General features: G+C 40.8%; 1 protein-coding gene across 1 annotated transcript in view; it reads right to left on the bottom strand.

The window, feature by feature from the left end:
- Nucleotides 1-1,565: 1,565 nt before the first annotated feature.
- VWC2 (von Willebrand factor C domain containing 2) overlaps nucleotides 1,566-25,982 on the bottom strand; it is a 54,455-nt gene continuing 30,038 nt past the window's right edge. The window contains exon 4 of the mRNA XM_036379023.2: nucleotides 1,566-2,043. Coding sequence (XP_036234916.1) covers nucleotides 1,892-2,043 — 152 coding nt within the window. The 3' untranslated portion in view covers nucleotides 1,566-1,891. The remainder of the gene's footprint in view (nucleotides 2,044-25,982) is intronic.

Raw genomic sequence — 25,982 nt, 5'->3', positions numbered from 1 at the left:
TTCTCACAGTTCACTGAAAACACATATGTCTCTTAGAGTCACCAAGCAGCCCACTTGGAAAGGCAATCCCACACTGAGTTGTAAGTTCACCTTCCCTGCTCAAGTTTATGGCTGCTTCCTACATGGGTACTTCCACTTGTCTTGGGAAGTCATTCATGGAAGACCACTGGCACTCATGGCAGTCTCTCAGAGCTGTGCTGACACTTGATTTCAGTAAGCAGAAGCCCAATAGCCATGAGGCATGGGTCTGACTGGCTTAGGAGCTAGCTCTCTGTCATATGACTACTGACTCCTTTGAAATGAATTGCTTGGTATACTTTATCACAAGTTTTAGACAAAACATACATCCTTCACTCCCAAATAACTCACTCACAGTGATAGAAATATGCTCAAAATAAGGACATGAGGTGGTAACTGGGATCCACTGAAGTCACTGGCAAAAGTTCCTCAGTGTTCAGAAGCAGCAGAAAGTCATAATTTGTATGGATGCAAAGGTGCAACCAGGTTACACCATAGGAGAAATTAGCAAAGAGTAAGTGGGAATTTAAGCAATAATCTTCTGGTTTAAGACATTTATTCATCAAATCTTCCCTCCTGCAAAAACTTAAAAGTAAATACATATTTCTTGAGTCACTGCCTAAACAGGTATCCAAAACAGACATATTGTTGGATTTGGTGACAAACTAAACTAAAACTGAAATGAATTTAAGCAAAGGCTGTTGGTGGCTGGAGCAGGGAGATGTAATTCACCTCCCTTGCAGTCAGGGTCAGATTATGTGCTAGAAATCCTCTGATGTGTTCAAAGACAGAGTTCTAAACCTTTCACTTCAATACAGAGCGTGTACAGATTATTGTTATTATTCTGCCAAACAGAATATTGAACCAGGTTCCAACAAGGTGACAAGAGCAGGGCTAGGGAATGGTGCAGCTACTAACCAGCTCTCCTGCCCAAACTCAGCAATGTGGAGCCACATCAGTGAAGGCTTATGTGGCTGCTGTAGCCCTCCCAAGCTGCACTTCTCCATACCCATTATGCATCACATCAAGATGCTCTGTGATTACTTACCATCACTTCCACCAGCTTGGTGATGCCATATTCTGTCACAGCCATATCTGTCCTGCTGATAAATTTTATGTCTGAAATGAATATTAAGAACTGAATTCATCTGAATAAATTTTTAGCAGCAGCTATGAGAGACCAATTTCACATTACCCACTGCTCCAAGTCATCTTGGCAGTGGATCAGAAGACAGGAGCACAAGTAAAAGTAAGATTTGGAGCTGACTCACCTCTACATTACAGCCCATTTATGTTCATAAATGAACACATATTCTCTGAAAGCCTATTCTTCTCCTCTTTTTCCAAAATGGAGAATGTCAAAGTTTTCTCATGTGCTATCTCTTGCCTGCCCCAATAAACTCAAAATAAGCAACAGCAAAAAAATCCCAAACCCAAAACAAAACCAAAAAACACACAAGAAAATCTTCATATAGCGAAACTGGAACAGAACTGTATAGTTTTAGCCACGGCGCAGGTATACAAGAGAAGAGGCAATGCTACAGTACTTCAATCTGTATTGTCTATATAAAACATTTATTTTTAAGCTCTATAATGGTATTATAGAAATACATAGAATATTTTATAGTGTATTTAAGTGTACTCACTGTGAAAATAACACATTTAAGACAGGTATTCTTATGTCCAAATGTTTTAAATATATGCATTTCTTTGCCTTGCAGTATTATGTTACTTTGAAAAACAAAATATCAGTATTTTATTCCTTGCTCCTCGCCAGAATCTTCTCATTCGGATTTCCCTGGGTCATCTCAGGTGCTCACTGCTGTGGGATATTTTATAAAAACCACGAAAAGTTTGTAGATTTGTAGATTCCCTATATTTGCTTGCATTCGTGTCTAGTGCACATGGCTTGCCGTTCAATCCTCCACGTGCCTTCTTCGTAAGTACAGTGACATATAGTGCACTCATCCGTTTTCACCTCCCGGCCTGCTGGAATCACCAGGGTTTCTGCAAAGCAGTTCGGGCCTGAAAGAAGGAGAGAGTTCATTATGTGACACCAACACACACTGCAATCCAGCCTAGCACAGTCCTGGTCCTGGGCACGGAAAGCCTACAGCAAAGTGAGTAATGCTGGGCACATTACACAAACATGGGCATCGTGCACAGGGCACAAGAGCAGCACAGAAAACAAGGAGCTGCCTGCCCAAGTGGCTGGATGTTTCTGGTATGCACTGTCCCTGCTCCCTGTGCAGGAAGGTGCAATAAAATCTTTCTGTGCAACATGCAGCTGTGACAGAGACCTGGGCACACGCTGATGGTGCAGATGAACACAGACTGAAGCTAGAGGAAATGTCAGCTGTTGATAATTCAACAGTGCTACTGTAAGCTACTAGAGAGCCGTTTATACATTTTATTACTTTTTTCCCACTGGAAGCAAGCATTTTACTTTCTGTAGTAATCATACTATCACATTATTTTATCTTCCCTTTCATGAGAAAATAGTTTATTTCCAGCAGAGTGTAATAGCTTCAGCCTCTTCTGAATGAGGATACTTTTCATGTACAAAATGAAATATTCCATTTTATGTAAGTCAGTAAGTCTCCAAACACCTCTTTGCATAGTACACTGAAATAACTTCATTTCCAAGGATGAGGCAGGAGAAAAACCCACCAGCACAACATTCAGAAGACCAATCTGGTTCTTTCAAAAAGGAGAAGGCTGTGAGAGCTGGATTATCTACACTTCTGTCAAAAAAGAAAGTCTATTTCTGCCTTGAAAATCCACATGCAGAGCAGCATTAAACCCTCCAACCCTCCAACCATGCATCTCTCCACTGTCATGCCCCCAGTGGAACCCGGCCTTTCCATTTAATGAGCACACGCAGCAGCAGCTCAGGCACAGCCTGGCCACTTCACAGCACTTTGGCACCACTGTCATCAGGGCAGGATTTGTCAGAGGGGCCAGGATACACTGATCTGATACTGCTGAAATTCTTAAAGGCTATGGATGCACAAAACACAGTCAAAGTTGACTGCCAGCCTGTTTCTCATACAAATAAATATATCCCACATGGGCTCAGTCTTCCATTGCTGAGTGTTTACTCCAAGACCTACACCAAAGAGCATAGCTTCTTCTTCTTCTACAGAAATGTAGTCCACCTCCTGGGCTGTGCATTTTAAAGCAAAAACCAAATAGTGCACAAATCAGTTTTAACAGTTACCTCATTGAAACAGGTTATGTCTTTGTGTGCACACAACAGCCTGAAAACTAGATGCTAAATTGGCCATAAAGAAAGCCTCTCCTCACATAAGAGTTACCTGTAGAAGAGACCTGCAAGACCTGCAGAAATTTGCTTCCCCAAGTTGTACTCCTTCTTAATGCTCTTAATATTTAAGCCCATACTTTGTTTTCATAGAATCACAGACTGTAGAATCATTAAGGCTGGAAAAGACCTCTAAGGTAACTGAGTCCAGCTGTTAACCCAGCACCACTGTGTTCCACACTAAACCACATCCCCAGGTGCCACATCCACATACCTTTTGAACACTTCCATGGATAGTGATTCCACCACTTCCCTGGGCAGCCTATCCTAGTTTTGGAACTGACTGTTGACAATTATCTCCAACATGTGGCTTCTTCCACAATTTTGGGTGACTTCCTGCCCATCTGGATGCAGAAAATGCAGCAAAGTACAGCATATCTCATTTAAAATCAGCTGCTTTACTATCTTAATCTTACTGTGATACTTCTGCATTTTCAGTCCCTCCATCTGTACATGCAAAGTATTACTGAGCTGGAAACACTGGAAGGAGGACTTTTTGGGTGGAAGCAATGCTCCTGGGTCCCTACTGCACACTGGGAGATGCCCTGGGTTTCAACCAAGGTAAAGCAGAGTAAACTGTGATGTCCTTGGTGGAACATATTTGAATGCTGATCTGTACAATTCTGTTTCTCTAAAATACAGTATTCTTCTTGCAATTAATAAAGTTTCATCCCAAAATGAGGATCACCTGCACATTACGTAAAAATACTTAAATGTTTTTCATGCTGGACTGTAACAGTCCCATGATTTACAAAGCTATATGATATAAAGAGTTAAAATATTAAAAACAGAATCTACTTTCCAGGAAGAATTTATATGAAAGCTACAAGACTACTTGAAATTTAAACACTACTTAAAAGGCACCATAGGAAAAACAGTGATGTCAATCCCCTGTACAAGATTTATTTTATTCTGGAAAAGCAAATGTTATAGGTTATACTTGGTTATAAAACCAACTGGGGAATGAAGTAAAAACGGTGCAACACACCTAATATAATTCACTTGGATTCAGAATATAAATGCCTCCAGTCACAATTAGCAACACTTTAATGTCATGTATGATGAGTCCTTTTTACACCAGAAAGTTATTTAATGTAAAGATTCAACAAGTTAGATCTCAACTGTTAAACTATTTTATATGGGGGTAAGTCATTGCTTTGGTAAATCTACAGAAGAACAGTAATCATTGACCTGAAAAAGGGACCTGAAAAAAATAAATGGCAGCAACAAATATTGTTTTAGTACCATGGAAGTTTTCCTTAGAAAACTGCCCATTTTCTGGCTCTGCATTTGCCCCCACTCATTACTGTAAGTGCAAATCTTATATCGTACTTAAGCTGACAACAGTCAGCTGGCATCCTTGACCTCACCTTTTTCTCTGCAATATCACATTGTGGGTAATGTTACAGAAAAGGTCATGAATGAACAGGCTGAACTGACTGGATTACTGCAACATCATCCACATAAATGTCAGTGCAATACAGTGTCCAAACAAGGGAAATTATTTCCACAACTCTTATCATTTCTCAAAAGTCTCAGACTTCTAGGGAAAATAACTCTGAGCTTCACCCCTACCCTCATTCAATTTTGAAGCTGTATGAGCTTGTCCTGGCTCTTGGTGTCCTGAGGCTCCTTTCCCACCAGGCAGGGAATGCTCCTCCCTTTCCTCTTCCTCCAAGGAGCAGACACAGAACACAGACTTACATGGCTGGACTGATGAGACCAGCCTGCAGTGATGGGGTGTACATGGGACAGCACTGGTGGACCCTTGGTGAAGGGCTGCTCTGGTACTCCTGTGCCTCCAGAAGCCCTTCCCTGCCCCTGCCTGTCACACAATCACAGAATATTTTAAGTTGGAAGAGACCCACAAGGATCATCAAGTCCAGTTAAAGGGACAATGATGATGAAGCCACTAAAGATTCTCTGCCTGTCTAAAAGGGCAGTAGGGAAACTGAGGAATTGAAGATTTTGAACAGACAGTGGGAAGGCCTGGAGGCAGAGCAGGCACACAAAAGTTGGTTTTAAAAGTGTAAGAGTGCCTTTTCCTCAGTGTCCCTTTGAAGAGCGAGGTCCTCCACATTCAGGGAGGACGAGCTGTCCCAATGGCAAGGCACTCGCTGAAAGTACTGCTTTACTTAAAACTGGGCAGTTTACATTGATTGAGCAAGGTTTTCAAAAGTTGGTTCTTTTTTTTAACTTTTGAGTTTTTAAGTTTGCAAAATTACCTGACTTAGCTTACAAAAAGCATTTCCAAGTAAATTGGGGCTGCTCCAACCCCACAGCAGTGGTGGGTCTTCTCACTAAATTCTGCTGCTCCAGGAGCAGTGAATTTGTTCTCCTTGGTTTACAAAGATGCTTGCCTGCTTTCTGAGCTCCTTTTTGGCTACACTATTACTCTGCCCAACTTCAGCACCTGGTACTTGCTCAGTGCAGTGCTGGCTTGTTTGCTCTGCATTATAAACCCCCTGGCCCCATCCCCAGCTGTGTACACTTACATAGCACTAAGGCAGTCAGTGGTGCTGCACTTCTTCACAGCAGAAGAAGATCTTGCTGTATCACTCTTAAATCTGGCAGAAAATTCATTATGACATATTGTATCAATTCTGAGCGCAGCTTGAAATCTACCACGACACTCTTTGTTTTCCTAAAGTGTACAAGGGGTGCTGTCAGACTCCTCTCGTGCCATGCCATGCTGGTATCAGCACAGATTTCTTTCCCAGTTGCTGCCATTGCAGCCACGTCTCAAAGCAGCAAGTTCAGTGCAAATCCTCAGTTCTCACACTGAGCAGCAGACTGGCACGCAGCTCTTGGCTTCCTTGCATCTGAAACAGTGAATCCTACCTTCCAAAAGCAACATTTTTACTGGGATCTTAAGAGCTAAGAAGACAGATCTGGGTGGTTAATTCATTGAGTGATTATAAAGAGATCCTCATCTTGGAAACATTTAAAAACTAATAAAGTTTCAAAATATTATTGGGGTAAATGCTGCTGTTGTAATTTTTTTTTTAATAATTTAACTGGTCCTGTGGAAAGTTTCCAACTGCTTATATGCTATGCTTCAGTGTTGACAAAGGCAACAATCTAATTAAAATGTAATTTTTTTTATCTCAGACAGAAACAGCTGATGCCAGTTCTCAGCAGAGAATGCCCAAGCCACTCACCTATAGAAGCACCTGTAACCTTGGCAACCTCAGAAGTGCCTCTCTGAAACTACTCCTCCCCTCCTTCCACAAAACCACAGCTGTATGTCACAGAGCTGTTCCTGTTTCCTCTTCCTCCTGTCCTTGCTGTTGTATGGGCACATGTTCCAATCAGTTACAAAATATGGGATACAGCAATTTGGTAAATCACTATTTAATCAACTGTTTTCATCACGTGTTAAACCCAATCATGGACAAAGAAATCTGTTCAACTGCAAGTTAATGTGCTTGCCTGGAGAATAAGTAACAGCAGATTTATACCAATTAAAACTACAGTGACAACCTCTCTGTAATACACCACTTCGATGTAAGACTGCTTTGGGCTCTGGTTTGTATTAAACTTCCTCACAGCTGCCTCTCTAATAGCTCCTTGCAGCAAACAGGCCACTTCCAAGGCACCTGACAGCAGTCCCATCTACCCTGACAGTTCTCTGACATTCATCACTGGCATCATTCATTCTGGCATTATTCATGTGGTATTAGAGCACTTTGTAAATTACATAACTTCAGTATTTAGCCTACCCCCTTGGTTTTATTTACTCCTTTTTTCATTTTTCACAGAGACAGTTCCAATGGTTACAATGTGGAAAGAGAGGTCCTACACTTTGCCCTGGAAGTGTTGGGAACCATGACAGTATACAAGAATGAGCAGTGCTGGGTGAGATCAGAGGTCCACGTGCACGAGCAGGAGGCAGAAGGAGATGCATGGGGAAGTATACAAGAACGGAACAAGCACATGTCCAGCTTCCTGCACTGCCTTCATTGGATATTTGGTCAATGGCTCCTCCTTGCTGAGTTAGTGGAGTTAATGGATGGAGTTAAAAGGTTACTTTATGATTAACCTCTCCAACATCCTGCCAAACCAAATTCTGATAAACAGAATTTGGTTGCAAGGAGGTCCACAGCTATTGTGCACAGGGTAGAACCATTTTCTTTTGTTGTCCACCCACTACCTCAACTCGATATTTCAAAATCCTCATAGTGGAAGAGGTGGTAACAATCATCCCCACTTCTGTCATGCTGTCATGACCTATATCATGATTCCCTTCTATCCCATTACCTCACCTAAGGGTTGAAGAGGCCAGCTCTGCACTATCACTGTCCCTGCTGACCTCCCCAGACCTCCCCCAGTTCTGCTACCCCTTTTTAGGGCTGTGAGGATCAGACCTGTGTACCATACACAAATTGTACAAACACCATGGATCCGTACAGTAGCACAGTGATAGTCCCTGTTTTGTTTCCTATTTTCCTCCCATTTCCTGACATTTGCCTTCCTGTTGTGACCACTGACGAAAAAGTTGAGCTGACATTTTCATTAAAGTTATGAATTTTACATCAGATAGAAATCTTACAGAAACAAGCTTCTGCAAGTGTCATTGCACTCAAGTAAAACCTTCTGCTGCCTGTGTTATGTTAAAGTTAGGCTGTCCAGAAATGCAACTTGACAGTCTACCATGTACAGCAGAAGTGTTTTTGTTGTTTAGTAGTTTCAGGAACATGCTGGAGAAAGCAAAGCCTCCCTCCCATCTCTCAGATCTTTCTGACGTTTTGAGACTTTCTCCATTGCAGATACCAAGGAGACTAATGAAACACTGAGCTGGAAAATGTAGTCAACCACCTGCCCGCATTTCAAGCTGTCTACTGATGCAGATGACCTGTGATGCCACAATACAAAGCCAAGGATGTTTTGGAAGTTACACTGAGGAGCTAGGACAACTGAGGACCAAACCACAGGCATATGCTGGCTATGCTTGCCTCCCAGTGCACAGGAACACAAAGTCCCTTCTCACCTGCTTAGCTGTTTGAGATGGGATTTGAAACGTGCTAATGTGGCATGGTGAGACATTAAAATAAGGCTGCTGTGCCACAGAAAGATCTCTGAGACACGGGCACTCTTTCCCTCATCCCTCTCAAACCTAATCACTTTCCCCAGAGATGATATCAGTACCTGCTTTGTGTCCTTCCAATTTCTAATCTCTTCTAAGGGGTTTGTATCTCCCTGACTTGATTTTGTTTCCCTCTCACGTGGATGTGTGTGTGTATATATAATACATCTGTCTCCTGTGAAATGTCAGCTCAGAAGATAAAGCACAAACAGCAGCTGACAAAAGGAGTCTGTGACCAGGATTACAGCAGACTCTCATTCTCTCACAAAAATAAGTTCATCACCCCTGCTACTGTCATGGTTCTGACTTCTCCCAGTCCATCGAAATCTTTTTGTGATACTTGCCTCAGTATCTCTGGACACAACTGAACCAACCCCAAAAGAGAGTTTTCAACAGAAGAAGGATTCAGGTAAACCCAATTTTAAAAGCAATTTAAGACCCTGAAAAACCATGTACTATTTCCATAGTTTATCAATGCTTTAAGATACTGGCAGTCAGAGAACCATGGCAGATATCCTAACATACTTCCTGTAAATGTCTGTATATATTTATGTATGACAAGGAAAAGCAGAATAAAAGTATATCCATTTTGTGATATTTCCTACCTGCTATGGGAAGTAACAAAAAAAGCAGTAGGTGCAATATTCAACCCTCCATGAAAGGATATTTTTTTTCATGCTAGACAGAACTTTGGTGATTTTAACAATAATAAAATCCTTCCTTCTCTTAGGGCCGTATTTTTTTAGATGCTTAGTGAAATGACAGATTGGAAGAAAGAATTTAAAATAACATTTTGCCAACTAATTTAGAAGCATGTGTATAGAAGTGTCTGCTGTGACTGGACAGATAGAAGAGAGCCCAAGGAAGCTCTTCTGTAACTAAACAGGGTGACCATGCCATCAGTGGCACTGCTGTGACAAAGTGGCTACCAAAGCTCTGGCACTTGCTGTAGCCTTGTGTGGGTGTATGGGCTTTAATCCAGAAGATAAACCAGCTGTAATCTACTTAAGAATTGGGTTTTAATGTTCTGCTGATGAGACTTCCAAGCCCTGTTTATGACCACGTTCCCGTTGTTTTTCTTTTTCATTTATCACATGTGACAGCACCATTGATGAACATTTTATTCTGGCTCCAGTTCTAGAAATTGCAGTAGTGTCCAAAAAGACCCACAGAACATGAAACACCACAGCCACTGGACTTGATCCTTTTGACCACTGCTTCTTCCCAGCTCTGTTTCTCCATCACCTTGAACTTGTTGGTGATATTAACATCCCTGGAATGACAATGCAAAATACTACCAAAATCACTGACAATGCCAGTAGTACCACTACCAAAAAGGGCTGCACAGTTTTGCACAGATAGAAATGGCTTGCAGGAAGGGAACCGTCTGCAACTTGCCACTGCTGCTGTCACCTTAGATTTTCAGGTGTATCCAGTGAGCAGCATTTCAGTTTTTTGTGTACTGAATACAAAGAAGCAAAGGAACATCGAACACCACACAATCCAATACCACATGAGACAAATAGGAAGTGTTGAAGCATAAAAGGGCCAAATTAAACATGAGGTTTGACTGCCATAAAAATATACTGCATCAAACAACTTCTTTTATCAGAGAAAATACAGAAAGACTCAAATAGGCTACTTAAAATGACTTAATTACTTGTAAAAGGATATTGTATTCCACCCAGGAACAGCACCAATTAGACATGAGCTGAACATTGTGGGTATCTCACAGAAAATTACATAAACACTTAGAAGCCAGCAAGCTGTGTATCGATTTTAGGCTCAGCTTTCTTGCAGATCTGTCACAACCCAGATGACTAGGAAATTAAAAACATCAGGCTTGAATGTATGGAGAAAAATCATGTCAGATACCTGAGATAACAAAAGAATCACAGAAACATGTATGTTGGAAAAGATCTCTAAGTTCATTTGGTCCATATGTTAACCAAGCACTGCCAGGTCTACCACTAAACCACGTCCCCAGGTGGCACATCCACATGCCTAATCAATGCTTTCAGGCATGGTGACTCCACTGTTTCCTGGGCAGCCTGACCACCCCTTCTATAAAGAATTTTTTTAATATCCAGTCTAAATCTCCCCTGACACAACTTGAGGCCACTTCCTGTCACTTGCTGCTTGGGAGACGTGACATGCACCTGGCTGCAACCTCCTTCCAGGTAGTTTTAGAGAGCAATAAGGTCTCCCCTGAGCCTCCTTTTCCCCCGGCTAAACAAACCCAGCTCCCTCAGCTGATCTTCATGGGAAATGTATTCCCTACATCAGCTCCACTGCCCCTCTCTGATGATCCAGCACATCGATGTCCTTGTAGTGAGTGACCCAGAACTGGACACAGGATTCAAGTTGTGGCCCCAATGCTGAGCCCTGGGAACACCAGTGTGACCAGCTGCCAGCTGAATGTAGCTCCATTCACCACCACTTGCTGGGTCTGCTCATCCAGCTGGTTTTTTACCAAGTGAACAGTGAACCAGTCCAAGCCATGAGCAGCCCATTTCTCCAGGAGAATGCTGTGGGACAAACAGGAGCTCTTGGGGGCTGGCACTCCTATCCCTGCTTACCATTGTCCCTGCCTGCTGGGCCCAGGCACAGCTGCAGAAAGCTGCCTGCCTGCACTCCCCTTAGCTCCCTCCCTGCTTCCCCCTGCACCATCCACACTGGCCTGTGAGCCAGCCTGGCTAAAGCCAGCCTGGAAGAGAGGAGGGTGGTTTGGTCTGGGACAGGAGCTGTGGTGCAGCATTCTGCAGAGATGCTGGCAATTGAGTGGAGCCCAGGGAGTGTGTGGGAGTAGCACTGGCTACTTGGAAATTGCTTCTGAAGCCCAGAGAGGGCACTTATGTCTAAGAAAACAAACTGAATCATTGCTAATTTTTCCCTCTGTTACAGAAACTGCAGAAGCATTTGCAGGCACTGCAAGGACTGGCAGCAGTGATGGGGCAGTCTGTGGGCTGCAGTGGAGTAAAATGCCTGCCTGCCCCAGTACTTGTAGCATGGGAATTTAAAAACCCTTCTGTTGAGGTTAGCAGGGCTAATCCTTCCCTTTCTTAAGCTGTTTATTAATCCCAGTGACCCTGCTGGGCTTGGCAGGATAACTGAGGGCCTGGTGAAAGATCTGCTCAGCACTAAAACATCTTCTTTGCACTGGGAAACATCAGCTTACTCTTCAGATTAAGCAAGCCATGTGAAACGCCTTTGTTGAAAGATCCTCAACAGGTTGTCCTAAAAACTGTTATAAGTTTAAAAAGATTCTGCTCTTCCAAAAGCATGTGATACAGGCCTCAGAGATTTGCTGCAAACACTGTAACAAAAAACACATTTTAATTAGCCAAAACACTGCAGCACTGTGGGGCTGTAGTATCTATCAGTTAGACTAGTTAGGTCCTGAGAAGTGGTCAGTAATTTAGGCAAAATGCACAGTCAGGATTTTATATGTCCTGAAACACAGGCTAAATGCAGGATACTAATGAAGGATAAGATTTAGAGAATTATTTTGAGAAAATCCCTAAAGCTTACAACTAAATCAAAAGCTAAAGTGGTACCAAAATGTAGTATAATTCTGCTTTAGCAATGAAGCAGAATTTAAATCAGTGTATTTTTCCAGTCAGGCACTATAAATCACTGGGTATTGAGAATACCATATGTGAGGATGACCAGTGGCTACCTACTAGTACAAGGAATCATTCAATTGAACCAACAAAACATCATCAGTCAAGCATCAGCCATTTTTCTCACCACATTTTAGAATAAACACACTGAATACAGTTAAACCAGTGGTTATCATTCTCACTGACAATGATATATATCAAAATCCTAAATGTATTATCATTCAAGTCCTGATAGACCGTCACAGCAAACAGTGACAATTCTCCCAATTATACAGTCCCCTTGCAAGTTTAGGTATTTTATAAAGACTTGGTTTGACTTTTTGTTGTTATTTCATGTTTTGTGCCATCATTACTGATCCTTCAGGTTTTTATTTTTTGTTTTAGTTATGAACTTAGGGGCTTGCACACACAGACAGATTTCTAGCCACTCTTCACTAGAGTTGATTTATTCTGGTTGTATGTGCACAGATGTCCCTAACATGCCTTCCTCTAGGTAATCTGCTGCTGAAGTAATACACACTAATGAGAAAAAAGTGTTATCACTGAAGGAGCTGCAGTTTGGGATCTCAGACACCTGTGTAACCCTCTCATACAGACAAGCTGTGAGCACAGCTGACAGCTGCAAAAATAGGAAACAGAGGTTAAGGTTATAGTTTCTGCAGTAACAGAAATAAGTGGTCTGTGACATCTGAATTGCTCAGCTTTGTACTTGAGGACTTTGGCCCTATGGCATTTTCTTGATTGTATCTGTGATTTTGTGCTTATTTTATCCATTTCTTTTGAGTTACAAAAGGTAAGTACCTAGCCGAGACCAGCACAATTGTTATTTAAAGCATTAAAAAAATCAAACAGTTCCACAAAGGATATTCTTCAATATATACTGAAGACTGACCACCTTCTTTCCCTCTTCTACCTTTCTCATTTAGAACGTTTCCAATAATCTTCCTCCCAAAACCAGAAAAATAGTACCCCTTCTTACAGGAATAGAAATGTCAGGGATGTGTGCCAAAGAATGAACTACAACTGTCAGCATGCCATGCATCATTTAAAAACACAATGAATTCTAACAACGTCCTTTGCTGTGCATTGTTAGCTTCACTGACTGAAAGAAAAAGCTGTCCTTGTGAAAAACAGGTGTAATTCATGGGAACCAGAAGAGGAAAATGAAGAACCTGTTTAGTCAAAATATTACCATATTAATTCTATAGGTGTGAAAATTTACAAAATATACAGTTGCAATTGATAATTGTTTTAATGTCATACTGTTACTGTGTGAATATACCTGTAAAAAACTGAGTTTTTAAGTTTTCCTAAGGAAAAAATTCCTTATCAGCTAGCTTTAAGATGCACCTAGGTTACTCCACAACTGAGAAAAATCACAGTATTTTAAAGAGCAAAAGAGAGGTTATGTTTTGCCCTCCATGCTACTCAATCAATAATTCCAGCTTTTTATCCCCTTTAACAATTTTCCCCTGGTGGTTATGAAACACAGCCCTGACACAGCTTGCTTTGGAAAGACTGCATTTTGTACCTGTGGAGGAAGCTGAATTTAAAATCACAGAAAAATGTCTCTGTGAGAGCAGGCTCTTCCTGCCCCTGGTACCCCAGGCAGGGTTCCCTGAGCAGCCCTGCTCCCATGGGTGGCCAGGATGCAGTCTGGGAAAAGTTTGGCATCAATCCCTATTCCAGCACATTGCTTCTGGCCAGACACAGTTCTGGGCACAGGCACCCAGCTTTGCCACCTAAAAACGAGGGACCTGGTCCAAGCCAGCCACCCACGGACTCCACATACAGAGGGAAAGCAAGAGGCACCTCTGGGGACAAGTCCTTGTACATCCTGCAGACAGGTGCTGCCACAGCTGCTCACTGGTCTGGGCTTCAGGCCAAGCCCTGCACCAGCACACAGGAATCCTGCTCACATTTCAGCCCCATTTCTCACATGGGCTCCTTGGATCACTCCCTTACCTCATCAAGGTCTTGCACAGAATACTGAGTGAGATGCTAAAACAACACAATTTGGATGAAAGAAATACTCAGGATAGGAAGGGGTGCATCAAATATTAGTTATTTTGTTGATCAGAAACTGTCAACAACTCAGAGCTGAAAATCTGAGACACCATTCCGGAGGAGAATTCACACACTCCACTTAGGACTATGTCTAAAGCCAGCTTTTAAGAAATATGACCAGGTATTATGAAAATCTAAATATATTCAGTTGCAACATGAAAATCCATCACTACCTGAAGTTTATTTCCTCTTACTTCCATTTGCATCACTCTCACACAACTCATGAATCAAAAACTAGCTAACAGGGATGCTTTGGACTAGGAAGAGCAGGAAATCAGAAGAGGGAAGGGTGATTCATTGCAAATGCAAGAGATTAGGAAGCCATTGGTGTTGGAAGAAACCAAATCAGTGTGATTTCAAGCAGGAAGCAAAAAGGAAGAAAGCAGGCAGGGTGACTGGCAAAATTATTTTAAGGAATCACCTTTTTGCTGAGATGGAAAGACATATGGTTTAAAGTGAGAGACATGAATCAGGAAAGATATGAGAACCGTCTTTGTTAAATGTAAGAATTGCCTCTGTGAGTTATACAAATCCTTTCATTCAAGAGAAGTGCAGCAGCACAGAAATTTTGTCACTCACAGAGGCACACATAAAAGGACACACACTGCCCAAAAAAAAAATCTTCCACATAACATTACCCAACTTCTTCACTTTTAGTCTTAAACAGCATTTATTTTCCCACGTGCTGCAAAGCCAAGAGCACCATTTGATAGTGCAGTGCTCCTCTCCCATGATGTTCTTGGTGCAGGCTCTTTCTTTCCATTACACAGGTGTGAGAAATTGGGCAGAGCCCAGCAAAGAGCAAAACCCCCTTGGAGCAGACAGATCTCTGGCTTCCTGGACATATGCCAGCTGGGCCAGGGGCCAGTGAAAGAAACACAGAGTGACGATGATAAGCTCAATGTTCCCTTCAACATTCCCATGGACTTGTTAAGGGGTATCAATGGATTGAGTCTGCATGCTCAGCCACCAACACTATCATCACAGGGTGGGCTATTCTGGCTAGGAAGATTCAACATTTGATCCCAGTCACACAGCAGGATAAAGACACATTCAAAAAACACCAGGGCTCATGTACAGCCCTCTGGTTTTAGCCAGTGCAAACTCACAGTCTAAGAAGCCAAAATTCATATAATGGACATTGCAAAGATATCTGCTCCTCTAAGGAGAGACAAGATATTCCCAGCGAGGGGCTGAACTATTTAAATGCCCAACCACTAAGTCAAGGCACTAAGCCCAAGAGGAGGCAAGCACTACCAATTATTACTGTTCAGAGAAGTAGCCATCAAGCTCCTGCAAAGATGCTCAGGGAAAAGTAAGACATCGGATCAGGACTTTCATTAAATTAATAGCCCAGAAAACTCTGAAAAAAATAAAATTAGATTCCAGAAATGGCCCCCAAGATGGCCAAGTTGGCACTGGGAAGCTGGGCTGCTTCCTAGAACTTTCTTTTCCTTTTTTTTTCCCTAACATGTACGACCTCTGGAGCAGCTACTGAGGCATGAAAACCAGTCTTTGTATATACAGTAATAGAATTACGTAAACCTATTCATAAATATTTCCACATATTATATGCTTCTTCTTGTAAAATTACCTCCAAAGGCAATTATTATGGAAATAAAAGTTCTGGAGGAAAACAGCTGGTGCTTTTATGTTTATCTGAAAGCTATGTTTGTTTTTTTCCTAGGCAAAACCAAAGCATTATGAAACTGTAAATGATTCCCAAGACATTCTGAACTGATTTTTTTGAAACTCAGATTAGTGCACTAGAAAAAGAGCAATAAAATAATACAAAAGTGATAAAAGCACTAGAAAAAGAGCAATAAAATAATACAAAAGTGATAAAACTAAAATTTTACTTCTCTAATAAAGTTATTACTCCAGAATGTCCTACAACCAACAATTAAACACTTGGTGTATGATTACAGTGATAGCTACTCAATCTGTCTTGGGGATATTCTACCCTCTGGTGATAAAGTGATCACTGCTCAGTTCATAAGGGCATACACATCATAAGTGTAAAGAAGACTTGAGAAGTTTGTGTTGAGTAGAAGTTATTATTTTCAAGAACCTCCCTAGAAAACAAAACTAAATTAAAATGAAAAGCTCTTAATTACAGAGTAGATGGGAATGCTGTAAAACGTGAGATTCAGAGGTGTGGAAAGGAGATGCTTCCTGCAGAAGAACTGATGTCCTAGCAAAGGGGGGATATCAGCCCAAGTGGAAGAAAGCAGCGGATCTTCTAATTTACTCCCTTTAGCAAGGCAGTGCTCCTTCCTGTCTTGCTCCAGGGTTTAATTTGCAATTACTCCCTTTGCACTTGATACCATAACCATTAATAGCACGATATGTACTTGTAAAGTCTACAACCTTTACTGGATTAGTAATTTATTTTCTGATTCTTAATTCCAAGTCTATATGTAATTTATGCGCGTACAATTGAAATCCATGTATTAGCATGCATAAAAAATGAATTCTGTAGGGAATCTTTGTGGAACAAAAGCTGTGGATGGGTTTTCAGGAGAAGAGAGAAAATTGGTCAGAACAGGAGGTAAATCACCAAAAAACTCCAAACCAAAAACCAAAACTCCGCAACAGGTTTTAAGGGAAATCTTGACCACAATACTGTGAATAAGACCATGTAAATGCTCCAAAATAGACTAAAACACTTGGGAATGGGAACTTTCATACGGAATATGTATAATTCCAGGCACATTACAACAAGGAATAGAATGCATCAAGGAGTCTCTTTCCTGAAGCATGATTGCCATCTGATTTCTACTGTATTAGGAACACTGCTCCAGGTAAAAACATCTGGCAGCAAGGCAAAATAATACAGTTGCAAACATGAGATTTCATGAGGGAATCACACAAACAGATCTCCTTCAAACATCTCTTCAAAATGCCAGCAATAAAACCCATGGTTAAATACATCTTCATCTTTGGCTAGTGCTGCAAACACCAGAACTGTAAAAGGATTCTGAAACTAAGTCAAAATACCCTTATCATGGTTAAATAATTGGATTGATAAATTTATATTTCAGATTTTAAGCCTTCTTGGCACATTAAGTAATTTTTATCCTCTGGGCACAACGTCTTATCAAATGAAACACTTCTATACCTGTAGCTATGAGACTGATATTTCAGCTAATTATGGCATATCCATTCTTAATAATAAAAACAAAATAATCATGTTGTCAAGTAATGACTGAATACAGATGCTGACAAGCCAGAAAGGGGAAAACTCTTAAAATAGGATAAAATAACAGCTATAATGGAAGGCAGGAAGAAAAACTTTGCTTTTTGGTACTTCCCCTCGTTAGTTTTCACTTCTGATCAAAGTGGAACTCCTAAAAGCTGCACTCAGTCAATTATTTTTCCCCAATAACTAATCTGTTGTGGGTTCTTCCTGCAGATGACATTGCTTTTAAAATAACATTTCTAACACAGGTTTCTGGTTAAAAGACAGATTCCACTTCCAGGCTGTTAAAAAGTGAGAAAAAATGTCTAAAGGAGAGGGCCAGCCTGTGTGGTCATATCTGACCACATTTGACTCCCATCACAGACAGAACACCTTTGGCTTTGCTTCTTATTCATTTGCTTAGTGTTTGGAGAAGGATTTCAAGAAAAGCTTCAACCCTCACCACATTTATTTTTCCCCCTTAAGGTACAGTCCTGCCCTGTGTTCAGTTTCCATATGTGAGCTGTGTGAAAGGATTGTAGGAAGACTGTACAGGGCATTTAAGCATAAGACTTAGGAGAAGAGAGCACCTTGGCCATACTGCTGTAGAGAGTAATAGGGAATGATAAAAACAATAGTGGAAAAATAAGAAAGTAAGGAAATGAAAGAACCTACAAGGTTCCCATGCAGAAATGTGCAAGTCTGCATGTTAAGGAAACCAAGCCCAAAACACTAAAAATATTCCAAAAGAGGTCAGGCAATATAAATGAAACTTAAAAGCACTTTTTCTTCCTCCAGCTATCATGGCATGAGCACACCACATCTAAACAAGTTTTCTCAAACATACCCACTGCCAAGTCTTTTTGTGCTGCAGCCCCCAGCATCACCCTTAGCACACTACTTTTCTTACTACCCAAGTCCCTCACCTGCCATGTACACACAAGTACAATCTGTAAGCAATTTTCTTACCTTTTAATAAATTTTAAAGTTGATAAAATCAAGTTACAGTAAGCAAAGATCTCCAAGCTCTCGTTCCATTTATCTTTCTGTCTTCACCTCTAGTCTTTCTATCTCCTTCTGCTCCAGTCAGATTTACTTTGCTTCCTTTCTTGCCCTTAACTCCTTCTGATTTCTGAGACAGCTGCAGGACCCCATCATCTGCTGTGCAGCAGCACCATTTCATGCTGCCTGTTCAAGCCCAGACAGCGGACCTGACCAGAAAGGTGCCCAGCATCACATTCCCTCAGACAGGCACCACAAGTATTCCCAGCTGCACATTCACTTCAGGAATTCCACACCCTGGTGAGGGATTTGCTTTCTCCTCGTGAATACTGCAGCTTATATTACAGTAGTGCATGTTGCATGAATTCACCCATGCATCTCCTCAACTCCTGCAGAACACGGATAAAAAAGCTGGTCCTGACATCTTGGTTGTCACTAATATTCTGAAGTATATTCAAGGCTGATCAAAAATACTGCAACCACTTTGGTGCTTTTGAACAGCTGCTGTAAGTTTGCATCTCTCAGAGGGGCATTTTTTTTTCCCAGAAGAAATCAAAGAGCCTGATTAAGATCCCAACAGAAATCTAAAAAAACAATTGCCTTGTGGTTTTGTTTGGTTGTTTGTTTGTTTGTTTTTAATGACAGGTTCAGGTTCTTGAAAATTTCCATGTTTCTAATACAGGCTAGTCATTGACTTAAATTGATACCACTGGGGTAATACAGAGCTGCTTCATATAATTTCTTTTCAATCAGTAACATTTTCTTTCAATGATTTACCCAATGTGTAGCATACTCAATACCTTAATAAAGTTTAAATTGTTTCTTTTTCTCCATGCAATATGCTGTGTCACTTCACAGTTGTGGGGGGGCCCCTTACTGTATGACTTTTTGCCCTGTAGTCATTACATAGATTGAACTGCTAATTTAGTCATGGAATGCTGCTGACCATTCACATTTTTGCTCATTTTTTTCCTCTGCATTTTGATACACTTTTCTAAACCATCCAAAAACCTAAAGATTCCCTACAGGTTTTAAGAAAAAAAACATTACACATGCAACTTCAACCCAAAACTCTGATGTTTTGGGGAAACTGCTGGAAACTGCTGTCTTCATGCACCTGTGCACACACTCATATAAATTATTAACTCCAAAGTAGTTCAGTGAATTGAGGAGGACTCAAATCTCCTTTCACAAAAAGAATGAAACTGTGAGACACAGTGAATAATTATGGGCACTTGAGCACTTATAACCTATGCTTTTAGTATATTATAGATATACTCATTTTGATGTTCCCTAATTCATGCTTTTAGAATAATGGTACTTGCAGAAATCACAGGCCAAGCAGACTGCAAAGCACCTTTCAGAGCATTAATAGCAGCCTGTGAACTTCAAGGAGGGGACAAACAGACACCTGTCATCTTCTAATAGAGATACTTCAAGGCTATTTTGATACAGATTTAATGATGCACATAAGAAAACAAAATATATGATCAGTCAGAGCCCCAGGACCACCTGGCTAAAGCAGCCTGTCCTCCTGCAGAGCCCTAGTGCAGCATGGGCAGTGCTGATCTTTCCAAGGACCAAACAAGATGCCAGAATTAGAACTAATCTACACATTCAGCCAAATAAGACCCAGGAATAATGGAGGGAAGGTGTTTCTTTCAAAGAGTTTGGGAAGAAGGGGAGAACAAAACAAACTGGCTTCCCAAACTCATGCCATGAAAATTTCTGTACTTCACTAAAAAGTTATATATGGCTAAGATAATTCAAAACCTGATCATTTTCAAATAGGAACACACACTGGTGCTTGCTATGGTAATTTCCATATGCATTTGAAACTTTTATTTGCAAAGAATATATCAAGTCAATAAACTTCTACCAAGGCTTTGTAAAGTAAGAATATATTGGAGTCACAATTAAAAGTGGCGCTTTGCAGAAAGACCACTCTCCTCCCTCCCAACATCTGTTCAATAGATTAGTCTTAGATCATACTCATAACCTCTGTTGTTGAGTCTCTGTTTGGTTGGCACACACACAGACACACACACTCAAATTTCTATGAAATTTAGTATTACCTGTCTGTGCAATATGAAGCACCTATGCACACACACATAAACAGAGGAGCAGCATGGAAAGCAACTGAAGAGCAAGAACAATTGCTTAAATGAAAGTTATGTAGAATAGTAATATTTAATGCTCCAGCAGAGACCTTAATCATGATACAATGCACTAATGTATAATAAAACTTGTTCTGTTATAATTCACATTCAAGCAAGAAAAAAACAGATGAGGCAAGAGAGATTTTCATTCTCATAATTTTAAACATAAGAAAGTTCTAAATTCTTTTTTTCAAGGTCATGAGGAAACTCTGTGGCAAAGCAAAGGTTTCTATGAATATGTTTAGTAGTGTTCACAGCATGTGAAAAATGAGCCAGATCCATGGCTGTTATACACCAGATGAGCTCCATGGCTTGGAAGTATGAGCTTGAATGACCTGTATTGACAGGGCCTTGCTGCCAGCACAGATCAGTGCTACTTTGCTGCAAAGTAGTTAACTATATGATCATCAGTGAGGGGTGAGAATTTAAGCATTTTCTTTTGAAGGCAAGACTAATGTTTCAGCATATAGCCAATACCTTTGCAAATGGAAATGAAGCAAAGCTGTGCCCACCCTGAGGGAGATAAACCTTTTAGGTGTAGTGATGCCTAACTGGTACAGGACAAACACACAGCCTGGCACAGCAGGAAATGCCTCATGCAGAGAGAATTTTTTTAATAAGAAAACAGTTCTCGAGGAGAAACAATTGTTCTCTTGGGGAGAACAACTGGATGAGCCTTTGAAATGGATCAGGGTAAGACACATAGTGGCCAAGTCTGTGATTAAAAGCATTTCTGGAACATCTTCTGAAACTGATTCAAACATGAGTCTGCCCCAGACTCAGCTTGCAAGCTCTTCAGAGACCCATGTGTGCCAAGAATGTCCTCCAGTCCTTCCCAGTGACCAGCACTCCAAAAAGGGAAGAGCCAGAATGGGACTCATGGTAGGCAAACAGCTGAGGAATCTGAACTAAAGCAGGGAAACATGCACGGGCCTCAGAGAGCTCCCCCAGGGCAAAGAGGGGGTTGATGACACAGAGACTACACAACAGACCAGCTTCTGCCCCCTATCATCTTTCTGCACATCCCAGAAGAACAGTGCAGGATAAGCACCAAGCCTTCCAAACCACCCCAGTGTTGGGGAAGCATATGGACAATTTGGAATACCCACAGAAACAAGCACGGCTTGCAGGCTGACTGACCTCAGCTCTGTCCCCAGCAGCTGCAGACAGGATTTTCAGATAATTCTTCTAGCATCTACAGCTGACAATTCTCACCTGAGATTTTTGTCTCACTAATACATATGTTTCAAAATAACAAACCTCCAGTGCCCTGGTTTTAGTATTAGAATAATTTTCCACAGACCCCCCAAACATGTACCATTTGATTTTTTAAGAAACTTCCCCACAAATTATTCCCCTCCCCCCCACCAGAGCTTTACACTGCCTGCAGAAATTATATTAATTCTACAAAGACAGACAAAAGTTTAGTGGAAAAGCAGTCATCATTTAGAACTCATCACTGGATGTGCTGGACCAGCATTTGTGTCTCAGCTCCTGCTCCCTCGATAGCTAATGCAAAAAGCCACAGATGTCAAATAATTTTAGCAGCTGACTATAAACAAAAAAAAGGGCCTTTGAAAATACGTTTGTGTGAAGGATTAAAAGAGAGAAGTTATTTTAGGGATTAGAAGACAAATAGTAGGAAGTCTGAAACAGTGTCAACTACCTTAAGCTGCATAAATTCAGGTATGGGCCAGGGACTTTTAAAACTTGTGGGAAATTTTACCCAGCTAGAGGTGTAATTAAACACAGCTGGAGAGCAGAGCACACTTAAAAAGTGCCTCAAGGACTGCTCTTGGATGTATGAGTTTTGTCCATCTTGCTCACAACATGGAACTTGTCCAAGCACTTTCAGGAAAACACAACCAGGGATCACTCTGCTCCTCAGGCCCAGCTGGCACTCTTTGGTCTCACAATGTGCCAGCTTGTAACTCCTCAAATTGCTGCTCTGTGCTGATCATGCTCTCACAACAACAGGAAAAATGAAGTTCCTTGCAATGGAAAAAACATGTACTGAGAGGCAGTGTCCTTCAGCCTCATGCTCTTCTACTGATAGCTAGGGACTTGGCTAAAAAAGAAAGATTTTGTGCCATAAAGTAAAAAAAAAAAAAGCTGATTGAAGTGTGTCACACATTATTGCACAGCTACATTCTCAATAAAGTTTTCCAAACATGTGGGACACTACACAGTCACACTATAGAAGACCCAAGTTTCAGCTCATCACAGGACATAAGTACACGGAATATTCTTAAGTAATTTGCACAGATCTGTATTCCAAGTGCAATTTCAGCTTCTGACAATACTTTGAATTAAGGTAAATAAGAATGCTGATATCACTTTGAGAATTTACACAGATATACGTACCACAGATTTTTGGCTGTCAACTTGTCAAAGACTGCTGTGGGACATGTTATACTGAACAATCCCAGGGCACAGATGTATGTTGGCCCTATATTTAATATCTGAAAAGATCTGAGATATTGATTTTCATTACTATTATTATTTATTATTATTTTACTTTATTTCAGTTATTAAACTCTTTTAATCTCAACCTGTAGGTTTTACCTTTTTTCTGATTGTCCTCCCCATCCACTGGGGGCAGGGAGGGAAAGAAGTCAGTGAGCAGCTGCATGGTACTTACTACCAGCTGGGGTTAAACCACAACAGAAGCAAACAGCTGCAGCTTACAGTAATAGAGGTCAAAAACGATCATCTCATCAACATTTGAAGGCTCATGAACCTGTGGTCAAGGAAGGTTAGCTCAACTTATCTAACAACACAAAGGAGCTGCAAAACAAGTTTCTCCATGTCTTTGATGAGTTCTTCCAGCTAACCAAAGACAAAAAATCCTTCTCAAAACTCCTCTATACCACAAATTACTTTGTTTGTGCTTCATCCTATACTTAGCAGACCCACTTTAGTCCCCATATTAGCGCACACAGTGCCTGGGCTTTTGGTGATCTAACATCTCAAGAGCACCAGTAATTTGAAACATCCAACACAAATTAACCATAAATTAATCATGTTGTTAATACAAGGGCTCCAAATCCTCACAGCACTAACAGATCAAAGTGCCTTTTTGGTATGATAATCAATTAATGCACTTGCAGGAGAAGAAAATTGGGAAATCTACACAGCTGGACAAATATTTATTGGGGATTATACTCCTTTCTGTATTTGTGAGAAGTTTCTACTCAGGAACAGCGCTTCCACTGTTCTCTTGAAGGAACCAGCAATTCATGTGCCACCTCCACATCCCTAAGAGCACAATGACTGTTACCAATTAACACTGCTGCAAACTCCCCTGTCAAAAGGAACCTGATTCACTATCTACCGGACCAGCAGATAGGAGAACAAAGTTGCAGCTGGAGACAGATCCTGCAAGGCAAAAACCTCCTGACAGGACCAACAAAGTACATGGATGGAGCTCAGGGCTTTTGACAGCCATTTCCATCCTTTCTTACCAAATCAGTCACAGGAATCATTTAGTTCCCCTGTGGTATTTCAATAGCTATCAACAGATACTTACATTATTAAACTTTTTCCTTTTTCTTACAATTAATTTAAGCAATCTTGTCTCTAGCAAGCATATATATATATATATATGCTCTCTCTATATATATATGCATATAGATGTAAACCATCAATAAGAATGTATTTATTACTCCTAGGCTACCACGGAGAGGTAGTCATCAGGGCCAAATCAGAGTCTACAAAGAGGCACAATTCAAAAGAAAATCCCAAAATTTATCACCCTAGGCTGTAACAAGCTGAAATTTCTCAGTGAAGCTCAATGACTAAAACATATTGGGGGAGACACCTGCTCTATTAGAAGCATGGAGTGAATTATATATTCCAGGTATTATGGCAGCCTTTCAGTGGCATTTTCTGCTCAGGGGAGCTAGGAGAGAGACCAATTAAAGCAATTACAGAATATGTACCAAGGGACATTTACTAATGGGACTAAGCTGTGATCCTGCCATTAACTTATTGTAAGCAGATGATTTTATACACAACTTACACTCTCTCCTGGCCAATGAGATGCTATAATTACACCTAAACCCACTACCCCTGCAGGAGTAGGCTTTTCAAAATAAAGCATATTTCTGTGCACACATAAACCTGTGTCTACACACACATATAACTAATATATTGTGTGTATTAAATAGTAAATTATTGTAGAATGTATTGTAGATACAATTATTATATACTACACCATCTGTATGCATTGTATAAAGTGTAAAAGGAAAGACAGTATTCTACTTAGTATTATAAATCAGAGGAAAAAACCTGCATGTATTTGGTTAAAATATTCAAATATAGCAGCAAACACGAGCCTGTCAGTGACAATATTTTCTTCTTTTGTGACATCTGGATTTTCTGTACCATGCTGCTTTAGAAACAATGAAATTTTTTTCCAACACTAAAGCAGGATACAGGTTGCAGGGATAAACACACTCAAGCTGCCTGCTAACCAGCTCCAGAAGAGGAACACCAGACTCTGTGGCAAGTGTGTTGAGGCCACTGGCTCAGCATCATTCATTTAAAGCTGTTATTGAAGAGAGCTCAGCTTTGCCAGTGCTCACCTGCCCACATAGCAAGATGAATACTTGATCCTGGGAGTAAACAGCTTTGGTTCATCTGGCATGAAAACTCAGAGCAAATGAAAGCACAAAAAGACTGACAAAGTTTTTGTTCTGCAAGATGAAATTTGAAACTATAGGCTTAATTGTGAATCGTTTGTTTTTTAAAACCAAGACCATACTATCAAAAAAGCACGAAAACAGAGCTCAGCCTCCCTTACCAAATAAAATAAATGAGTACACAAGCACAGATTTCTTTCTCCACACAGCTAGCACACTCCTCTCTCATCCACATTCTGAGAGGTGCCTCTATTTGGACAGTGCTGTGCTGAAACAACAAACAACTGCACACAAGAAACAGGAGGAAAATTCAGATGAACTCTTTAAGTCTTCAGCCACTTCTCTTGAATCTTTGCCTAAAGGAGAAACTGCAACTGCTTTGAGGAGCCAGTTCAAGAGAATAACTTAAAGGTCTGACCAAGGCTCAAAACTTGGGCTGTTGTGCCAGGAATCAAAGGGCAGCAGTGGAATCTGATCCCCACAATGTATTCAACTGGATTCTCCACAAAGCTCAAAAGCAGGGATAAACTACTTCAGAATATTTTTACTATTAAGCATGTAATTATGGGCAATTATTATAGAGGTGATACCTGTAGTATCACCTGTCCAGATTCACTGTCATCCCCAAAAGATAATTAGAAGAGCCTGTGTTCATCATCCACTAATTATATTATACCCATTTTAATTATCTCCTCCACTTTTAAGGAGGTATTAAAAAACACTAATAATAAAATTGAGGAAAACAAAGAATTGTGCAAGCGTGACAGCATACTGTATAGGAAAACACTAGTTTGTGGATCCTCACCTCTGAAAGACTCAGACTATTTACTGCTGTTGGAAACACCTCAACCACAACCTCCATGTGGGGTTTGAACATAATA

This window comes from Molothrus ater, chromosome 1 (assembly GCF_012460135.2).
Source record: "Molothrus ater isolate BHLD 08-10-18 breed brown headed cowbird chromosome 1, BPBGC_Mater_1.1, whole genome shotgun sequence".
Classification (NCBI taxonomy): domain Eukaryota; kingdom Metazoa; phylum Chordata; class Aves; order Passeriformes; family Icteridae; genus Molothrus; species Molothrus ater.
Note: the sequence above shows the minus strand (reverse complement) of the source record. Positions and strands in the feature narration are given on the sequence as shown.